The sequence below is a fragment of the Arvicanthis niloticus genome, chromosome 8 (genome assembly GCF_011762505.2).
Source record: "Arvicanthis niloticus isolate mArvNil1 chromosome 8, mArvNil1.pat.X, whole genome shotgun sequence".
Classification (NCBI taxonomy): domain Eukaryota; kingdom Metazoa; phylum Chordata; class Mammalia; order Rodentia; family Muridae; genus Arvicanthis; species Arvicanthis niloticus.
Window position 1 is genome coordinate 69372742 of NC_047665.1, and position 16179 is coordinate 69388920.

Below are 16179 nucleotides of genomic sequence, written 5' to 3' on the forward strand. Positions count from 1 at the left end.
GGAGTCGAGCATTGTGAAGTGCCTAGCTTTTATACACACAAACCCACTACCATTTGTTCACTATTCTCTTTTAAAACAGCTTTCAAAAGCCTTTGCTCACACATTCATCTTTTCATTTTTGATAGTAAACTATGATCAGAGCTATTAACTCAAATTCTATTTGAGTGGTAACATTCAGTGATCATAAAATATATAATAAAGAGAGTGTTTCAGTGTTGTTAATATTAACATATACACGATTCTTCCCTGTAAAAATTCTCTGTGCAAATCAAGTATCTTGAATTTTTCAACTTCTTGGGGGGGGGGAGGGTTATAAAAGTAGAAGAAAAGTAGGGAGGGAAAAAAGATAGCATAATTAATAGGTATTTGTTCCATGAAAACCCTAGGGAGACTTCTAAGCCTTTCATGCTGCTGAGTTCTCACCTAGAGAGGGGACTGCACGTGCTTTTCAAAGCTTGGCTGAGCGGCGCTATTCAACTTGTTAGAAGCTAAAGCATTCCATTTGCGTCCTGTTACTGTGAAGTGGGGTACTGTCCAACTTAACAATGTGCAATGTGACATTCTGACATATTGACTTTATTCATTAATAACAACCTTTCCCCCACAAATAAGCATCTAAATTAGGAAAAACAAAATGTTTCAAGTTGAAACTGACTGCTCTGGGAGAGTAAAAGACAATTCTTGCTCTATGGCCCTTTTCTACATTCTTCCAAAACTGGAATTGTTTTTAGTTCTCAAACTCTTTTAATTAAAAAAAAAAATGCCTAATGCATCTTACTTTGCGGTTTTCTTAACAAAGAACTATTCTTGTTCTCCTAAAACAACTTCGTAGAAAAAAAAAAGGAGGAAGTTAAACTTTATACAGGATTTGTCTTTGAAGTTATGAGTATCTGAAAAAGTAATTCATTTACACTAAAGATCTTGCCATTCCTAACCGTACTTTAGATAAGTATTTAGATATTTACGAAGACTCTATTGAGTAATTAACGCCACGGATGTAGTGAGTTTAGGAGCACAGAATTTATATGACAGAGTGCTTTCGAAAGGTATTTATTCCCAGCAGCATATAACATTTTTAATAATCCTGTCAAATATGTTCATGAATAATTTATTAACCTCCCAATTGTTGAGTTCGGGGCGCGCGCACAGCCGCTCTTTATGCCTGTGTCTCGTGCACATCATGCAGAAATCTATTGCCATATTCCTGAAGTGACAAAGACAAGGTAAAACTGGTATATTTAAGATGTCCTCGGCCTCACAAAAGGGCAGCGCTGCGGGTCAGGCTGGCGAGTTAACACTCGCACTCAGTCTCCCGCTGTCCCGAAGCCCAGCTTCTGGCCGCACTGGCGGCGGCGGGAATTCCGCGTCTCCCGGCACCAGGCCCAGTGGGGACAGAGCTGGTGCTGTCCCAGGTGAGCGCCAAGAGGATCCAATGGGCGTCCGCGGCCGCCGCGGCCAGCTGCTCCGAGACTGTGGAAAAGGCCGGCGCGTCCCGCCCGAGGCCCGCAGGGCGGCTGAGGCGAGAGGCCCAGCCGCCGCCCGAGCTTCTCCCGAACCCTCCCGAACCTCCCCGAGCCGCCGCCCGAACCTCTCCGAACCGTCCCGAGCCGTCTCCGAACCATCCCGAGCCGCCAAGCGGCGGGTGCGCGCGCCCGATCAGCTGGGCGCGCGTCCCGAGTCACGTGGTGCGCATGTCGAAGGTCACGGCGCGCTCACAATGGAGCTCTCCGAGTATGTGCAGAGAGGCATCCAGACGCTGGCGGATCCCGGTTCCTTTGACTCCAACGCCTTCGCACTTCTCCTCCGGGCGGCTTTCCAGAGCCTGCTGGACGCCCGGGCGGACGAGGCCGCGCTAGGTAAGCGGCTCGCCCGCCGCCGCGGCCTGGGCGGAGGGGCGCCCGGCAGAGCCGCCAACCCGGCGCCTTGGGCACAGTTCCGGCCCGGGCAAGTCCCCGGGCTTCGCCCAGTGTTCGGCCCGACCGTGGGGACCCGAGCTGGCCCTGAGCGCCGCTGTGCCCCCGCAGGGCACCTACGCGCGGCCAGCTCCACGCTCCTGGCCTGGTTTCCCTGCCAGTCTCTTTGTTCCTTTGTAAAGCCGCGTTCAAGTCTTGTTTGTGGCCTAAATGTGTGGGGTTTTCTCGGAGGCTGCGGCTGTTTTGACACTTGGACTTCAACTGGGGAGGTCCTCTTATTCAGCCTCCCCCCGGCTGGGCTAGAGGGGGTTGAAAAGGGGCTGTTTCCGAAGTAACGGCTGGGTCAAATAGCACTGACATTTTCCAAGCTAGAGAACACCTCGGGATCCTGTGATCACTCCAGCACAGGCGTTCGGTGTGTTAAGCCCAGGTTCTTCTCCCAGAACCTTCAAGTAGGACGCATAATGTTTTTGTTCTGCAGCGGTTACCAGGAAGAGAGACTTTTAAAATGTCTGGTCGCAGAATGCAGTTGTCATAATGGATTAAGAGCGTACTTTAAGACAAATCACTTCTAGATAATTTCCTCAAATCTATCAACACATCCCAGAACTCCTTAAGCCCCCTCCACCTCTAGTTTCATACTAGACACTTGGACAAAAAATCTGAACGTGGAAGCTGTTCAAGCCAAAAAATAAAAAATAGTAACCACCACCTGGGTTCGTCTCGGAGCTGTGGGGGTGGGGGGGGCGGTAGACTTGAAGATGTGAATGGGATTTTGACATTTCTGTTGTGCATGCTAATGTATGCCCTCCTGTCAAGTTTCTTTGATGTATTTATGTTCACGTAGCCAATTACTCTAAAATGTCATCTTTTGAAAATTGTTCATTTTGAAATTTACACTGTGTAAACTACCTTCAGTTTCTCCTTTGCTTTCAGTCCATCCAGCAAGCACTGCCCCCCTTTGAGGTATTCTTAAAAAAAAAAAAAAATGAAGACAAAATAAAAGAAGGTGATTGAAAAGAGAGTGGCAGCAGATTATTGATATATTCTCTTTATTGTTTTGCAGTTGACCTTGTTCACCTCATCCATTTACAATAGATTTTTTTTTTATCTTTTCTAAAAATAAAGTTTTACCAAAACCAAATATTCCTCTTAGGAACAGGGGTCTAAAGGATTTGTAATCATTAGCAATTAATTTATTTTAGATCACCCAGACTTGAAACATATCGACCCAGTGATTTTAAAGCATTGCCATGCAGCAGCTGCAACTTACATACTGGAGGCAGGAAAGCACCAAGTTGACAAGTCTACTTTAAGGTACAGGCTTTATCTAAACGCCCATTTACTTTTAAGTGGTATCTTTGTGATTGTAATTTCAGTTTTTAAAGGTAGAGACTAAACCTTGCTTTATTTCTCCACCCCACCCCAGCACTTATTTAGAAGACTGTAAATTTGACCGAGAGCGAATAGAACTGTTTTGCACGGAGTATCAGGTTACTTACTTTAAACTTTTAAATTAACAATTAGTACCCCCCACCTTTTCCTGCTGTTTGCAAAAATGTGTTTTCTTTCCTTTTCTTTCCTCTTTCCCAGAATAATAAGAATTCTCTAGAAATCCTACTGGGAAGGTAGGTACTGTATTAGGTGTCAAGCTGGGTCACTTTTCACTTGTGGGTAATGATGAATGGAGTGTGCTGATGTGAAACAAAACAGGGCCAAAAAATTTGGGACCCTGACCCAAAATAAAGGGCCAAAGGGCAAGTGGAAGAGTTGAAGTTGAGCTAATGTTTTTAAGGTAGAGCCTGACATAATCTTAGTTGGGGTGCTTTCACTCTTGAAACTGAAGATAAGTTCAACAGTCTCTAAGCTCAGAGTGGAGGAGAGAAAGGCACCATTGAGTAGATTCTGAAAGTTTTTCTGTAGATACTACAAAATTATCATTGTCTTTCAGTCTAGGCAGATCTCTCCCTCATATAACTGATGTCTCTTGGCGCTTGGAGTATCAGATAAAGGTAAAGATAACAAGCTCTTCTGTAGAGGGATGTAGAGGAACTTTTTTTTTTTTAGGTTAAAGACTGATGTTTTGTGTTGTTTTAGACCAACCAGCTTCATAAGATGTACCGACCTGGATATTTGGTGACCTTAAATGTAGAGGTATGTATAGATCTTTCTCTAAAAATTACATGTGTAATAAAAATTTTAATATCCTTTATATAAACAAACTTTTTTTCTTCCTTAGAACAGTGATTCCCAATCCTACCCAGAGATTAATTTTAGTTGTAACATGGAACAGTTACAGGTACAGTATTAGGATCTTTACATGTTTATGTCAATGGGGGTTTGAGAACTGTTATGGAAACTTCAAAATATAATCTTCCCAGCATCAGATAATGAAGGTTGGTTTAGGTTCTAATGGCAAAGGGAGAGTGGAAAGCAGAACTTTAACATAGACTTCACTTTTAAAAGTTATATAGTAACATCTCCAGTAGCCTAAATTTTCTGGTTTCCCTAATTTAAAGATAACTTCTGAAAGTTTGAGTTCAGCACACTTTCCTTCATTTCATCATGCATCTGATTCAATAAAACTGAGCAAAAGTAAGAGCACGAATTTAAAAATGCCTTTCATAAATTCAACTTAACAAAGCTTTAAGCAGGAGTTTTAAATTACCCTATAAAGGGAAAGGACATATAAGTTCTTAAAACTGTTAATATTGTCAGTGTAAAACTGAAAAAATTAAAAACTTCGTTCATTGATGGATATGATAACGAATTTCTTACCAATTAAATAAAGTGAAGATCATCCCTGAAAATCTGGATGAAATTGAATGTTCCAAAGACATCTGTAGTAATTTCAGATTAATTACTAGCGAAACTTTAAACAGAAAATGTGTGTGAATCATAACTTTAGAGAAGTTGAGACATGATTTAGATATTCCCTGCCTGCAAAAATTCTGTTAGAAATTCTCTTTTAATCAGAACTTGAATAGCTGATTGGAAGACAAGATCCTGTAGGAAAAGCGCTTCTTTTCAAAGTGATTTGCCAGCGGTTAAAATCCCTTAGACTCCATAGGTGTTATTCCGACCTTTTTTCTTGCAGCTGCTTCAGAGTTGGGTGCTTCCTTACTTGTATCCCCAAGTTGTAACAAGAGTTGTACATCTTCTAGGACTTGGTGGGAAAACTTAAGGATGCTTCAAAAAGCCTGGAAAGAGCAACTCAGTTGTAACTTGGGGAGGCTGATGACCCCAGGAACCTAGAGGAAAACCAGACGCGCCTTGTCTCCTGCAAGACCATCGTTCGTGCGAGCTGAATGTCATTTTCAGTAGAAAAGAGCTCCCTTTAGAAGTTATGCCAACCATCAATTTTGACACTTTTTTCTACACATGTGAAATGTTTAAGAGGGAAACTCTTAAGCATTTGAATTTTCAGTATTAATCTTACATTCCTTCTATCTTTTGAGCGTTTTCAAGCCCTATCAAAGTATCGTACCCTGAATAAATAAGGTGGTATTCCCACAAGAAGGGCGGTATTCTGTTTGGAGTTTGTGTATGAATGGCCGAGTGTGCAAAGCAGCTGGCTCGGACGCCCGCTTTACCCCGGTTAAGCGTCGCGGGGAAAGGTGTGCGGGGAGTCGTGCTTGCAGCCGGGACGGCCCGTTACCTGCGCACGGCCGGCCCGACCCCGCGCGCGGAGCCAGCTCGGCTGCTATCCGCGCGCGCCTCTTCTCGGCCGCCAGCGGGCGGGGCGGCCGCTGTTGTTTCCGAGGGCCGGATTCGGCGCAGGTTCGGCGGGGCCGAGCCGGGGCAGCGGCCGGGCGCCCCCGGCGGCGGGCCCCGCGGACGTGTGCGCCGCGAGCGGGAGACATGGTGGGGGGCGGGGCGGGGCGGCGTGCGGGGCCGAGCGGGCCGCGCCGAGACTCGGCGTGTGGCGCTGTGGAGAAATGCCTCCGTCGCGGCCGCGGCGCGCTGCGAGGGGAGGGGGCTGGGCGCGCGGCGCGCAGGGGAGGGGGCGGCCACGGGCCCGACTACACCGACACTAATTCCCAGGCCGCCCTTAAGGAATGAGGGGAGCACGTGACCCGGCGGGGGGCGGGGGGAGGGGGCGGGCGGACTCCGAGCCATTTTGGAGCCGGTGTCAGTTTCCACTCAGCCTTCAGCGGTGCATTTTTTTCCACCCTCCCCTCCCCCTCCTCATCCTTCCTCCCCTCCCCCGCCTCCCCGCCCGCAAGCACACTCGGCGCCCCCCGCCCGTCCGCCTCCCCCACGCGAGTCTGAAATAATAATCGTAGTATTAAAGGCAGAGACCGGGCGAGACAATGGGGAGGTTGGCGAGGGAGCCCCGCGCAGGCTTAGCAACACCTCCCAGCCCCGCAGAATAATACGGCTCGGCCCCTCTGCGCGCCCTCCCCCGAGCGCGGCCGGGAGGCGGCGGCTGCGCCGAGGAGGAGGAGAGGCCCTGAGGAGGCGGCGGCGGAGGCCGCGCGGAGGCGGAGGAGGCCGCGCGGGAGGAGGAGGCCGCAGCGCGCGAGCAGGAGGCCGGCGGGGGAGCGGCATGAGCGGAGCGCGGCGGCCGTGGCTGCTCTTGGCCGCGCTCGGTGCCCATTGACAGCGGCGGCGGCAGCTCGCTCCAAGATGGCCGCTTGGCTCGCATTCATTTTCTGCTGAACGACTTTTAACTTTCATTGTCTTTTCCGCCCGCTCAGATCGCCTCGCGCCGGCCGCTCTTTCCGGGTACGTAGGAGGCGAGGCGCCGACGGGCCGTGGCCGGGGACTGGTGGGGGTCGGGGCGGCGTGGAAAGGGGGGGGGGGCGGCGGCGCTGACAGCGTGGGCAACCGGCCCGCGCCCCGCGCCCGCGCCCGCGCGCCCGCCGCCTCCCGCGGCGCCGGACGCCCCGCAGCCCGCACCAGCGCCGCCCGGCCGCGCTCCAGCCGCTCCAGCCGCCGCCCGCGCTCGGCCGCGCCGCACCGCCCCACGTTTTAGTTCCCCGCTCCCCCGAGCGCCCCCCGCCACCCTCGCGCCGCACATGGTCCCCGAGAGCGGCACTTGTGTCTCCAGCCTGCGCGGCTCCCGCGGCCGCTGCGCCCTTTGTTGAGAGGTAGACTTTGCTGAAACGGGGACGGGATCCCGAGATCGGGCGCTGCCTGGGTCCAGTGGCTTCCCTCCTCTCCCGAAGAAAGGGCTCTGGAGGTCTTTGAACCTCCAGGGAACGCCCCCATTTTATAGGGATGGGTACTGTGGGGGGCAGCGATCCCGACGTGGTGGATGTTAGGCTGGGGGGAGCCCCGACAAAAATGTTATTAACTTAAGTTGGAGGGACACTTGTGTGAAATTGGATGGCTGGTAAGATGGCGGTTCCCAGTTGTTTCCAAGGTCTTGTGCATTTGTGTTGTAAAGGGTAAAGTTTTCAAGGTGGTATTTGTTGGGAGTCTTGGACAGGGGTTCCATAAGTACTTGGGGCAAGCTCTCTGGGAGGTGGGCATTTCAAATTTAGAGCTTTGTTTTGGAGTGAAGACGGTGACTGAACGTTAGCCTTGCTGAAACTCCCTTTCTCTCTTCACTTCTTCCCCCCTCCTTTTTTTCTTCTTTTCCCTTGAAGACATTACAAGTTTTCCCTTTCCTTGGGGATGAGCTGAGACCTAGGTTCATTGCGTTTTATAGATTTTGCTAAATGTCAGAATAGGTCACGTAGTAAGGGGCTGCTTCGGGGAAGGAGCACTAACGGGTTGATTGCCTATGTTTACGTAGTCATTTGGACTTGACAGCGCTGGAGCATGATTTTTTTCCCCCAGAGCTTTACAGTTAATAATTGGAAATAAACAAGGAGAGAGACTTTGATCATTCCCAATTGCAATAAAAGGATTTAGTGGGCTTAGTGGTCACGGTTCAATATCTGAAAGAGAATTGAGCATTAACTCCTTCTCTTAAAGTAGCAAAATTCTGGGCATGTTTGCCCAAATGCAGATGTGTGATGGTAGTTCAAGCTATGTTTACAGGAGCTTGCCCCCCCCCCCAACCTTTGGGAATATGTTGTAAAATCTAGTAAAGACTTGATACTAGAGGATGTAAATTGTTGAGCGCATGAGTGAAACCATGTACTGAGACTATGTAGTAACATTTGGGTCTCAAGTAGACTAGTGAGATTAAGGAGAATTAATCAAGAGGTTGATTTTTTTTGTAAAATTATATATATACTGTATAATCTGTAGTAAATTGATTTATTTACATGTCTTCTATGAAAGGGAAATATTTGAAATAATCTACGAGGGCAAATTATACTCTTGTAATATCTTTAAACTATGTAAAAGATTGTGTATGCGTGGGTAGACACTCAAATATAATCACAAACTTTAGTAAGGCATGTAGGCATTTGGATATATTTGATAAGTCTATTGACAATCGACCACTGAGCCCTTGAATGTAAGTTAAGTGTCCAAATAGGCAAAGTTCTCCCCATCAGTCAGGTCACTCCCAACTTTACCCATACTTGCATTTGAGCTGTGAGCCCCAAGTGGGATTATGAGTTCATTTGCATTTCTTAGGTTGCAGTGATCCAGCTGCTTGTTAACACCAGAGCTTGCTTCTGTTTTCCTTCATATTGACATTACTGGTGTTAGGCCTCCAGCTAAAAACCGACAGCTCCAACTGATTAAGCTGCACTTTGACTGTTGAGTATTTCAGCATTTGATGCCTGTTGCATTTGTATGATTTATAAGCAGTTTCTGTGCTGCAAGAGGTTGTTTCTCAGGTCTCACCAAGCATTCTAAAGTCTTCATGAGGTTGTCAGTGCTAACCAATAGGATAAAAAGAAGAATTGATGTTTGTATCAATAACAAAGTGATAATTGATTAGCACTATAAATGGTTATAGGAATAGGGCCAAAATATTTTCAACTGAGGGAGGACAGTTGTGTGAATTCCAATTAAAGGTGAATTTGAGAGGCTTTGGTCAAGTCCATGTAACTGAAATGTTCCAAGAGAACTAACTAGTGGTCACCTTCTATTGGGGTTTGACTGCTCTTTGGGTTACTATTTGCAGTTATGTAATAGAATGTAACATGGAGAGGAGGCAAGGCAGAACCCTTTGGTGTGAACTTCATGATGTATGGTGTGAGTATTGGATATGGTTTCTTTCAAAGGCAGAGCACCAACCTCCTCGCTCTTTTCAGGAAAGAGCCTGTGGTTTCACAAGGAGAGTTGACTTTAGTCGGGCAGGGTGCTCTTTAATCACTAAGTATGGTTGAATTTGCATCTTGCTCCTTTTTAGAGGCATAATTTCATCTACACCTTCTCAATTACTTTACTTAGATTGATGCTGTTTGTTGACAGAATTCCAAACAAGTATTCCAAAGAAGCTCTCTGGTTGAAGTCATTGGTTGCCCCTGAGTTACTTTCAGAGAAGCTTGTTTTGGGTTTGGACCATCCTTAGTATCTATCCCTGTTAATTCCAGCCAGTGGGGTATGCTGGTTGGTGTTTCTCTCTTCTGTATTAAATTTTCCTTAGCATTAAAGTCACAGGTGCATTTTATTGCAAATTATGCAAGTTCCTAGATTTTCATTACATGCAGCTTTGAGGCTTTGTCAGTCAGGTGTAGAAGGTCAGTCTTGGTGTAGATTCTGTAATAAATAAAAGGGTAGCGATTGAGGCTACATCCCACACAGGTAACTGACTTCCTGGGTGCTTTCTGGTGTGGTGTTGCTGATAGGTCTCAATTGTGAGTTTTCTAAAATGTATCTGTTGGGATTATCATTTCATCTTGTGAGTATTGTATGGAAGTTAGGTGGGAAAAGACACCCCCCCCATTACTCTGCATTTAGCTTGGGGGCTGGGCTGGGCTCATGGGTCTTTGCACCTCGTCACTATACCACCCACTAAAGTAGTTTTTCTTGCCTCCAGCATAGTTTATTCAAATGGAAGTTAAGTATTCAGCCCTTCCAAAAACTTTGCATGGCTCATCTAATCTACTGGAGGACTTACTAGAGAAGGGAGCCTTAGAAGTTCAGTTCAAAAAAAAAAAAAAAAAAAAAAAACGGCTCTGCAACTCCAGTCTTGCCGGGCTGCAGCTAAGTGCACAGTTGGCAATTCTCAAAAGATCTCTTAAGTAAAATTTCTGACATAGCGATTGATAGCAGGACAGTCAGAAAAAGACAAGATGAGAACGTAGCTCTTCCCTTGCAATGGTCATGGAAGAGACCGGAATGTGTCTGGAATGGCCAGTGCACTCTCTTTGGGGTTGGGACTGTGGTGGCAGTCACCCGAAGATCGGCACCCTGCGTCCCCGCCCTGCCCCTCCCCCGCGTCCGCCACCCCGCACGCCCGCAGAGGCTGGGCTCGGCCAGCTCCGCGCAGAGTTGCAGCGGTGGCCGGATGCCAAGTGTAAGTGTAAGTTGCTATGGAAACCCCAACAGAGGCGAGTTCCGAATCCGGAACAAGACCTAGCCCGGGGCACCTCGGGATCCGCCCCTCACATCCCGCCGGTGTCCGCGTCGCCCAGGCCTCAGCCGAGGCCCACGAGGTGCTTCTTTCCTCGGCACCCAGTCCGGAAATGCCGGGGATGCAGGAGGCTCACTGAGCGCTTTCCCTTTGTGGGGCTTGAGCTCTGCCAGGTTCTGGTTGCTTGAGCTGTCTAAACAAGAATCACGAAGTTTTTGACTAGAGGTCCTGCAGGAAATTCCACAGTAAATTCGGAGACTTAGATCAAGCTCTAAAGGCTAGTAAATATCTGCGGCGGCCTCGTGGTGGCCGCAGCAGAGCTGCGTGGTGTCTGCGGAGCTGGAGGACAGCTGAAAGAAAGAGACCAGAATCCACTGTTCCCAGCCCCCATCCCAGACCTTTTCATCTCGCTCCAGGAATGACCTGAGAGGCGAGAAGTAAATTTAGTTGGATCCTTTTACACCATTTAGCAGTGGAGGTTATTCTGATCTCATTAGTAAATTCCTTTTGTGGAAAACGTCTGGAGAGTCCAGCTGTACAGTGTTAAACGAGTTTTATGAACCGCTCAGCGTTTCAGAGTATACAGTTACTTGGAGTTGTGGAGATAATCTCAGTTCTCTTTTTTTGAATTATAGCCAATACTTTTTTGTGTCTTGCAGGATCTTTTATCAAGCAGAAATGCATCGAACAACCAGAATCAAGATCACTGAGCTAAATCCCCACCTAATATGTGTTCTGTGTGGAGGGTACTTCATTGATGCCACTACCATAATAGAATGTCTACATTCCTGTGAGTACACAGTGTTAGCCTTCTTGGGTCTGTGTATTTCACAGCTTATCCTGACCATTAACACTTGCAGCATTCCTTGGCAATATTAGTACACAATTGTGAGGTTTACTTTCTTTTATATGTAGTGATTTGTTACAATTAGGTAGTGTATAGTTTTCAGGGTATTAATTGGTTTCACTTTTTTACTTTGAGAAATGCATTCCCCATTTCCCATCCTTGAATTTTCAGTTCTGACACTATTAATGTTTGAACCTATACTTTCTAAACTCACAAAACCTTTTTACGTTCATATTTCTAGTCTGTAAAACATGCATTGTGCGTTACTTGGAGACCAGCAAGTACTGTCCTGTTTGTGAAGTCCAAGTTCACAAAACTAGACCACTCCTGAATATAAGGTAGGAAGATGCTGCCATTCCCTGGTGGGGATTATTACTGGCATCCCTGGCTTTGCTTTGCAGGAAGTTTATACCCTACGTGTGTTTTATAGGGGGTAGAACTTTCAATTTCTTGTTATTTTAATAACTATTTAGACCAAGTTTGGTTTTCTTCCAGTATTTTAAAGGTGTCTGTCCTTTAAAACTGAATTAGTTTCCCTTTTTGTGCATAGCTTTATTGACTTAGTGACAGACAAGAATAGTCTTTTCAACACTTCCATGTTCTTTATTTTTACTAGTGAGAGTTAGAATTCTCTGTTACATGAAAGGCCTAGCTCTCTTGACTCTTGGATGTGAAGAGTTAATTACCGACTCCAGGGTATCTGCTGGGTTGAGAACAGCTGTGAGCCCTCCTCACAGGCTCTCTCACCAGGGCACTCTTCACTCTATCACAAAAACAAAAGCCTCAGCACCCAGACACCCAAAACTTAGGAGCTGCTCTAGTTTTGCCATATTAATTGATTCTTACTTTTTTAGGTCAGATAAAACTCTTCAAGATATTGTCTACAAATTAGTTCCAGGGCTTTTCAAAAGTGAGTACATTGATTCAATGAATTTTTTTTAAATCATTGATTTTAGCTACTATAGCACTTTTCTACATTTTCCTCCTCACATGTTTCAGATGAAATGAAGAGAAGAAGAGACTATTATGCAGCTAATCCTTCAGCAGATGGTAAACTTTTGGGGGCAAAAGACATTTTACATGGGAAAGAAAATCTAGCAATTTAAATTATTGTGTTTAAAGTATCCCTTCTATCCTCTTATAGGTAAAATATTGTTTTTAAAAATTGACTTTCAAATGTCTTTATAGCTGCCAATGGCTCCAATGAAGACAGAGGGGAAGTTGCAGATGAAGACAAGAGGATTATAACTGACGATGAGATAATAAGCTTGTCTATTGAGTTCTTTGATCAGAGCAGGTGAGTTCTAGAAAGCTACTTTATGGTCATGTGGTTACTAGGTACTTTGTTTCACCAGTAATTTTCTCTCTCTTAGACTGGATCGGAAAGTAAATAAGGAAAAGCCTAAGGAAGAGGTATGTTCTATATTACAAAAGTACAGGGGAGAAACTTAGGATTTGATGTTGCCCTTTAGAATATTAAGGGGTTATATGATATTATTAAATGGCCAAGTTGTGTTAGTTTGTTGACTAAGTATTTTTAATAGTAAATTCAAAATGTAGCTAGTTGAGATTGTTGCAGTTTGGTGTGACTGTTAGTACTTTTTTATCATATTTAGGCAATTCAGACATTTTTTTACCTGAAAGTTAGGAATTAGAAGACAATTACTTTTGTAAATGTCCTCCTAGGTGAATGATAAAAGGTACTTACGATGCCCAGCAGCAATGACTGTGATGCACTTGAGAAAGTTTCTCAGGAGTAAAATGGACATACCTAATACTTTCCAGGTACCTACCTCATGCATTTTATGTAGATTTTACATTTTGAACGTTTTTTATTTTTCATTCTGGACCTTAAGAAGCAATACAGATAAATCTTAAATTTGGTGGCAAAGTTTAAGATACTTCTTAAAATGGTTAGTGAAGATGCTTTTTAAAGCATTTTGGATTAGATTTAAATAACAAAAGCATACGTGTTTCTCTTTGTCCTTTGTCACTGAATACCTGAAATATATTTCACTAGATTGACATCATGTATGAAGAGGAACCTTTAAAGGATTACTACACACTGATGGACATTGCCTACATTTATACCTGGAGAAGAGTAAGTAGCTCTCTACCATATATTATGTTAGTCCAGTGCAGATAGAGAATTGAATGGGTTTTTTTTTCTTCTTTTTCTTTTCAATGTTGTAGAATGGCCCACTACCTTTGAAATACAGAGTTCGGCCAACTTGCAAAAGAATGAAGATGAGTCACCAGAGAGATGGACTGACAAATGCTGGGGAGCTGGAAAGTGACTCTGGGAGTGACAAGGCCAACAGCCCAGCAGGAGGTGTTCCCTCCACCTCTTCCTGTCTGCCCAGCCCCAGCACTCCAGTCCAGTCTCCTCACCCCCAGTTCCCTCACATTTCCAGTACCATGAATGGAACCAGCAACAGCCCCAGTGGTAACCACCAATCTTCCTTTGCCAGTAGACCTCGAAAATCATCAATAAATGGGTCAGCAGCAACTTCATCTGGTTAAGACTGTTAAGGAAACGATTTTTCAACCCCCTGATTTAGATACCTTCATCCATTACAGCTTTATAGATGCTAATACATGTGACTGTCGTCCAGTTTGCTTCCTTTTGTAGTGACATTAAATTTGGCCATAAAAGATGGACTCAATGTGATACTTAATATGGATGTTAATGAAAAGAAAGATTCTTTCTCTAAAGAATTGGATTCTGAGAAGGCGGGCAAGATTTTTTTCTGTGTTAGGAAAGATGTGAAATGGTTTCTGTGACCACTGTTTGGATCTGGAAGTGTTCTACAGTGGGTAGACATTGGGCCATAGTTTGTTAAGCTCAGCTAACGCCTACATTACATTCTCTTTGATTGTTCTTGTTATTATGCTGTTTTGTGAACCTGTAGAAAACAAGTGCTTTTTATCTTGAAATTCAGCAAATGGAAAGACTAAGCATAGAATACTGCATTCTATGTAGCCATGTCACTGTGAATAACAATTTCTTGCATATTTAGCCATTTTAATTCCTGTTTGATTTTTACTTCTCTGTTGCTACGCAAAATGATCAAAGGAAACTTGTTTTACAATCTGTATGCCTAAAAAGCGGGTACTACCGTTTATTTTACTGACTTGTTTAAATGATTCGCTTTTGTAAGAATCAGATGGCATTATGCTTGTTGTACAATGCCATATTGGTATATGACATAACAGGAAACAGTGTTGTATGATATATTTATAAATACTATGAAAATATTGTGTTTCATGCATTCAAAAACAGTTGTAAACTTCTCCAAATGGGTTCGACCTTTGCAGATACCACAGTGCACCCTATGCTGAGGCTTACCACCAGCACACAATTTGTTTTAATGTTGATAACTAGTTTCAGATTCTTTCCCACTTAGAAGCAAATGTCAGAGCTTCATAATACTGGCTTTTCTCCAATAATATTTTCAAAATTAATGTTGCAGTAAAAAGATAGTGTTTTAATTTTCCATTGGTTAAAGTAGAATTAATGTGTTTTTAAACACTATCAGTGGAATTCAAAAATAGATTTTAAAGTCAACCAGCTAATTGCTGAAGTAAAGCATTTTATCTTCAATTTATTTTAGTGTATGTGACACAATTGTAATTTCAAATTTAAGAATTGTTTTCATAGTTAAAGGAATCTGCCTTCTCTGTAATGTCTGGAAATATGAGCAATTTATTATGAGTTTCTACAGGTAGTTTTAAATAAGAGCAAACGTGTTGAATTTAAAATATGAATGACCCCTCCAAGTCTCAGTTTTGCTTTGGTCGAACTTATTAGCGTGTGTTTATCAGCCATCAGTTATTTGTGAGGATGTTTATTCCATATGAATATTGTTTCATGTTTGTATGGGAAACTGTAGCTAAGCATTTCATTGTCTGCAGTCTGCAAAAGAAGCACAATTCTATTGCTTTGTCTTGCTTATAGCCATTAAATCATTACTTTTACATATATTGCTGTTACTTCTGCTTTCTTTAAAGATTTAGTAAATGATGTTTTATGAAGCCACAAATACATATATTTTTATTTTGACCTAAATTTGTACAGTCCCATTGTGTGTGTCGTTTCTAATTATAGATGTAAAATTCAATTTCATTTTTAATTGGAAAAATTCAATAAAAGGATATTCATTTAGAAAATAGCTATGATCTTTAATTAAAATTTTGCTATGAAAAGCACAATGTGCAGATGTTTTGGGAACCGTGTAGTGGATTGTAAGAGCTAAAACCTAAGGAAAATGCATTGTTGTCTTCAAATGATGTTGTTAGTAAATGCTTTGTTGTATATTGCTTGAAAGCCCAATGAAAGAAGTATCTGTTTATTTACAATCTTTGAAGCAAAAGTTACCAATGTTTGCCAATTTTGGTGAATTTAACTCGTTTTTCTAGGCTTTTCTCGAGGTTTTCACGGTGTTATCTAAGACAAAAGACATCTCATCCTCTATGATGGACTTACTTCTGAGAGTGCTTTTGTTAAACGCCAGAGGCACTTATGGCTTACTAAGCAGTGTGTCACCATACTTGAAAACATTTCCATTTATTGTATCTGGGAAGAGGCTTTTTACCCTTACTCGATTTGAAAATTGCTTAAGCTTAAAAGGATATTTCAGTCAAGATTTGTCTTTTAATAAAACAACAGAAAGATGCATCATTGTTTGCTTCTTAAATGACCAGTCATTGCTGCTCTTACCATTCAGATTTAAAACCTTTCCCAACTTACCACTTTCAAAATCTTCACCTTAAGAAGGCCCCTATCCAATCTCCTAACTTTTTACCAAATTAGGGTATATGAAAAGTTGGCTTTAAAGTTTGACTTTCATTCCTAAAAGTATTCTAGTATCCTAGAACACAAAGATAATAACCAAGTGGTCTACAGAAAATGCCTAAATTGATCCCACAGATACTTAAGCTTAAAGGTAGAAAGAGAAATGGGGCTGGCTGCTGTTGTGTAAATAGTGATC

At 43.7% G+C, this 16179-nt stretch overlaps 2 protein-coding genes across 4 annotated transcripts; both read left to right on the top strand.

Annotated features, from left to right (window-relative positions):
* The first annotated feature begins 1659 nt into the window (after positions 1–1659).
* On the top strand, positions 1660–5432 carry Commd3 (COMM domain containing 3). Of its 2 annotated transcripts, XM_034509779.2 has the most exons (8): positions 1662–1856; positions 3119–3230; positions 3343–3406; positions 3507–3541; positions 3865–3925; positions 4011–4067; positions 4153–4212; positions 5078–5432. In XM_034509779.2, the coding sequence occupies exons 1-8, from the start codon at positions 1718–1720 to the stop codon at positions 5135–5137; spliced, it is 588 nt and encodes a 195-aa protein (XP_034365670.1). In that variant the 5' UTR covers positions 1662–1717; the 3' UTR covers positions 5138–5432. The 2 variants fall into 2 exon arrangements, with proteins under 2 accessions (XP_034365671.1, XP_034365670.1); XM_034509780.2 differs by lacking the exon at positions 4153–4212 and having other exon boundaries at positions 1660–1856; positions 5078–5376.
* A 964-nt stretch (positions 5433–6396) lies between these two features.
* Positions 6397–15864, top strand: Bmi1 (BMI1 proto-oncogene, polycomb ring finger). 2 transcript variants are annotated; one of them, XM_034509778.2, is made up of 10 exons: positions 6397–6641; positions 11001–11131; positions 11430–11526; positions 12043–12098; positions 12188–12238; positions 12377–12485; positions 12562–12601; positions 12875–12973; positions 13209–13289; positions 13382–15864. In XM_034509778.2, the coding sequence occupies exons 2-10, from the start codon at positions 11020–11022 to the stop codon at positions 13709–13711; spliced, it is 975 nt and encodes a 324-aa protein (XP_034365669.1). In that variant the 5' UTR covers positions 6397–6641; positions 11001–11019; the 3' UTR covers positions 13712–15864. The 2 variants fall into 2 exon arrangements, with proteins under 2 accessions (XP_034365669.1, XP_076795680.1); XM_076939565.1 differs by lacking the exon at positions 6397–6641 and adding an exon at positions 6853–7006.
* The last annotated feature ends 315 nt before the right edge of the window (positions 15865–16179 follow it).

Excerpts from the sequence above, each read along its gene's own strand:
- Commd3 (XM_034509779.2), top strand. The coding sequence starts at position 1,718 with ATGGAGCTCTCCGAGTATGTGCAGAGAGGCATCCAGACGCTGGCGGAT. Across the intron at positions 3,926-4,010 it reads GCTTGGAGTATCAGATAAAG|ACCAACCAGCTTCATAAGAT; the intron begins GTAAAGATAACA and ends GTGTTGTTTTAG. Across the intron at positions 4,213-5,077 it reads GTAACATGGAACAGTTACAG|GACTTGGTGGGAAAACTTAA; the intron begins GTACAGTATTAG and ends TACATCTTCTAG.
- Bmi1 (XM_034509778.2), top strand. The coding sequence starts at position 11,020 with ATGCATCGAACAACCAGAATCAAGATCACTGAGCTAAATCCCCACCTA. Across the intron at positions 11,132-11,429 it reads AATAGAATGTCTACATTCCT|TCTGTAAAACATGCATTGTG; the intron begins GTGAGTACACAG and ends TCATATTTCTAG. Across the intron at positions 12,239-12,376 it reads AGCTAATCCTTCAGCAGATG|CTGCCAATGGCTCCAATGAA; the intron begins GTAAACTTTTGG and ends ATGTCTTTATAG.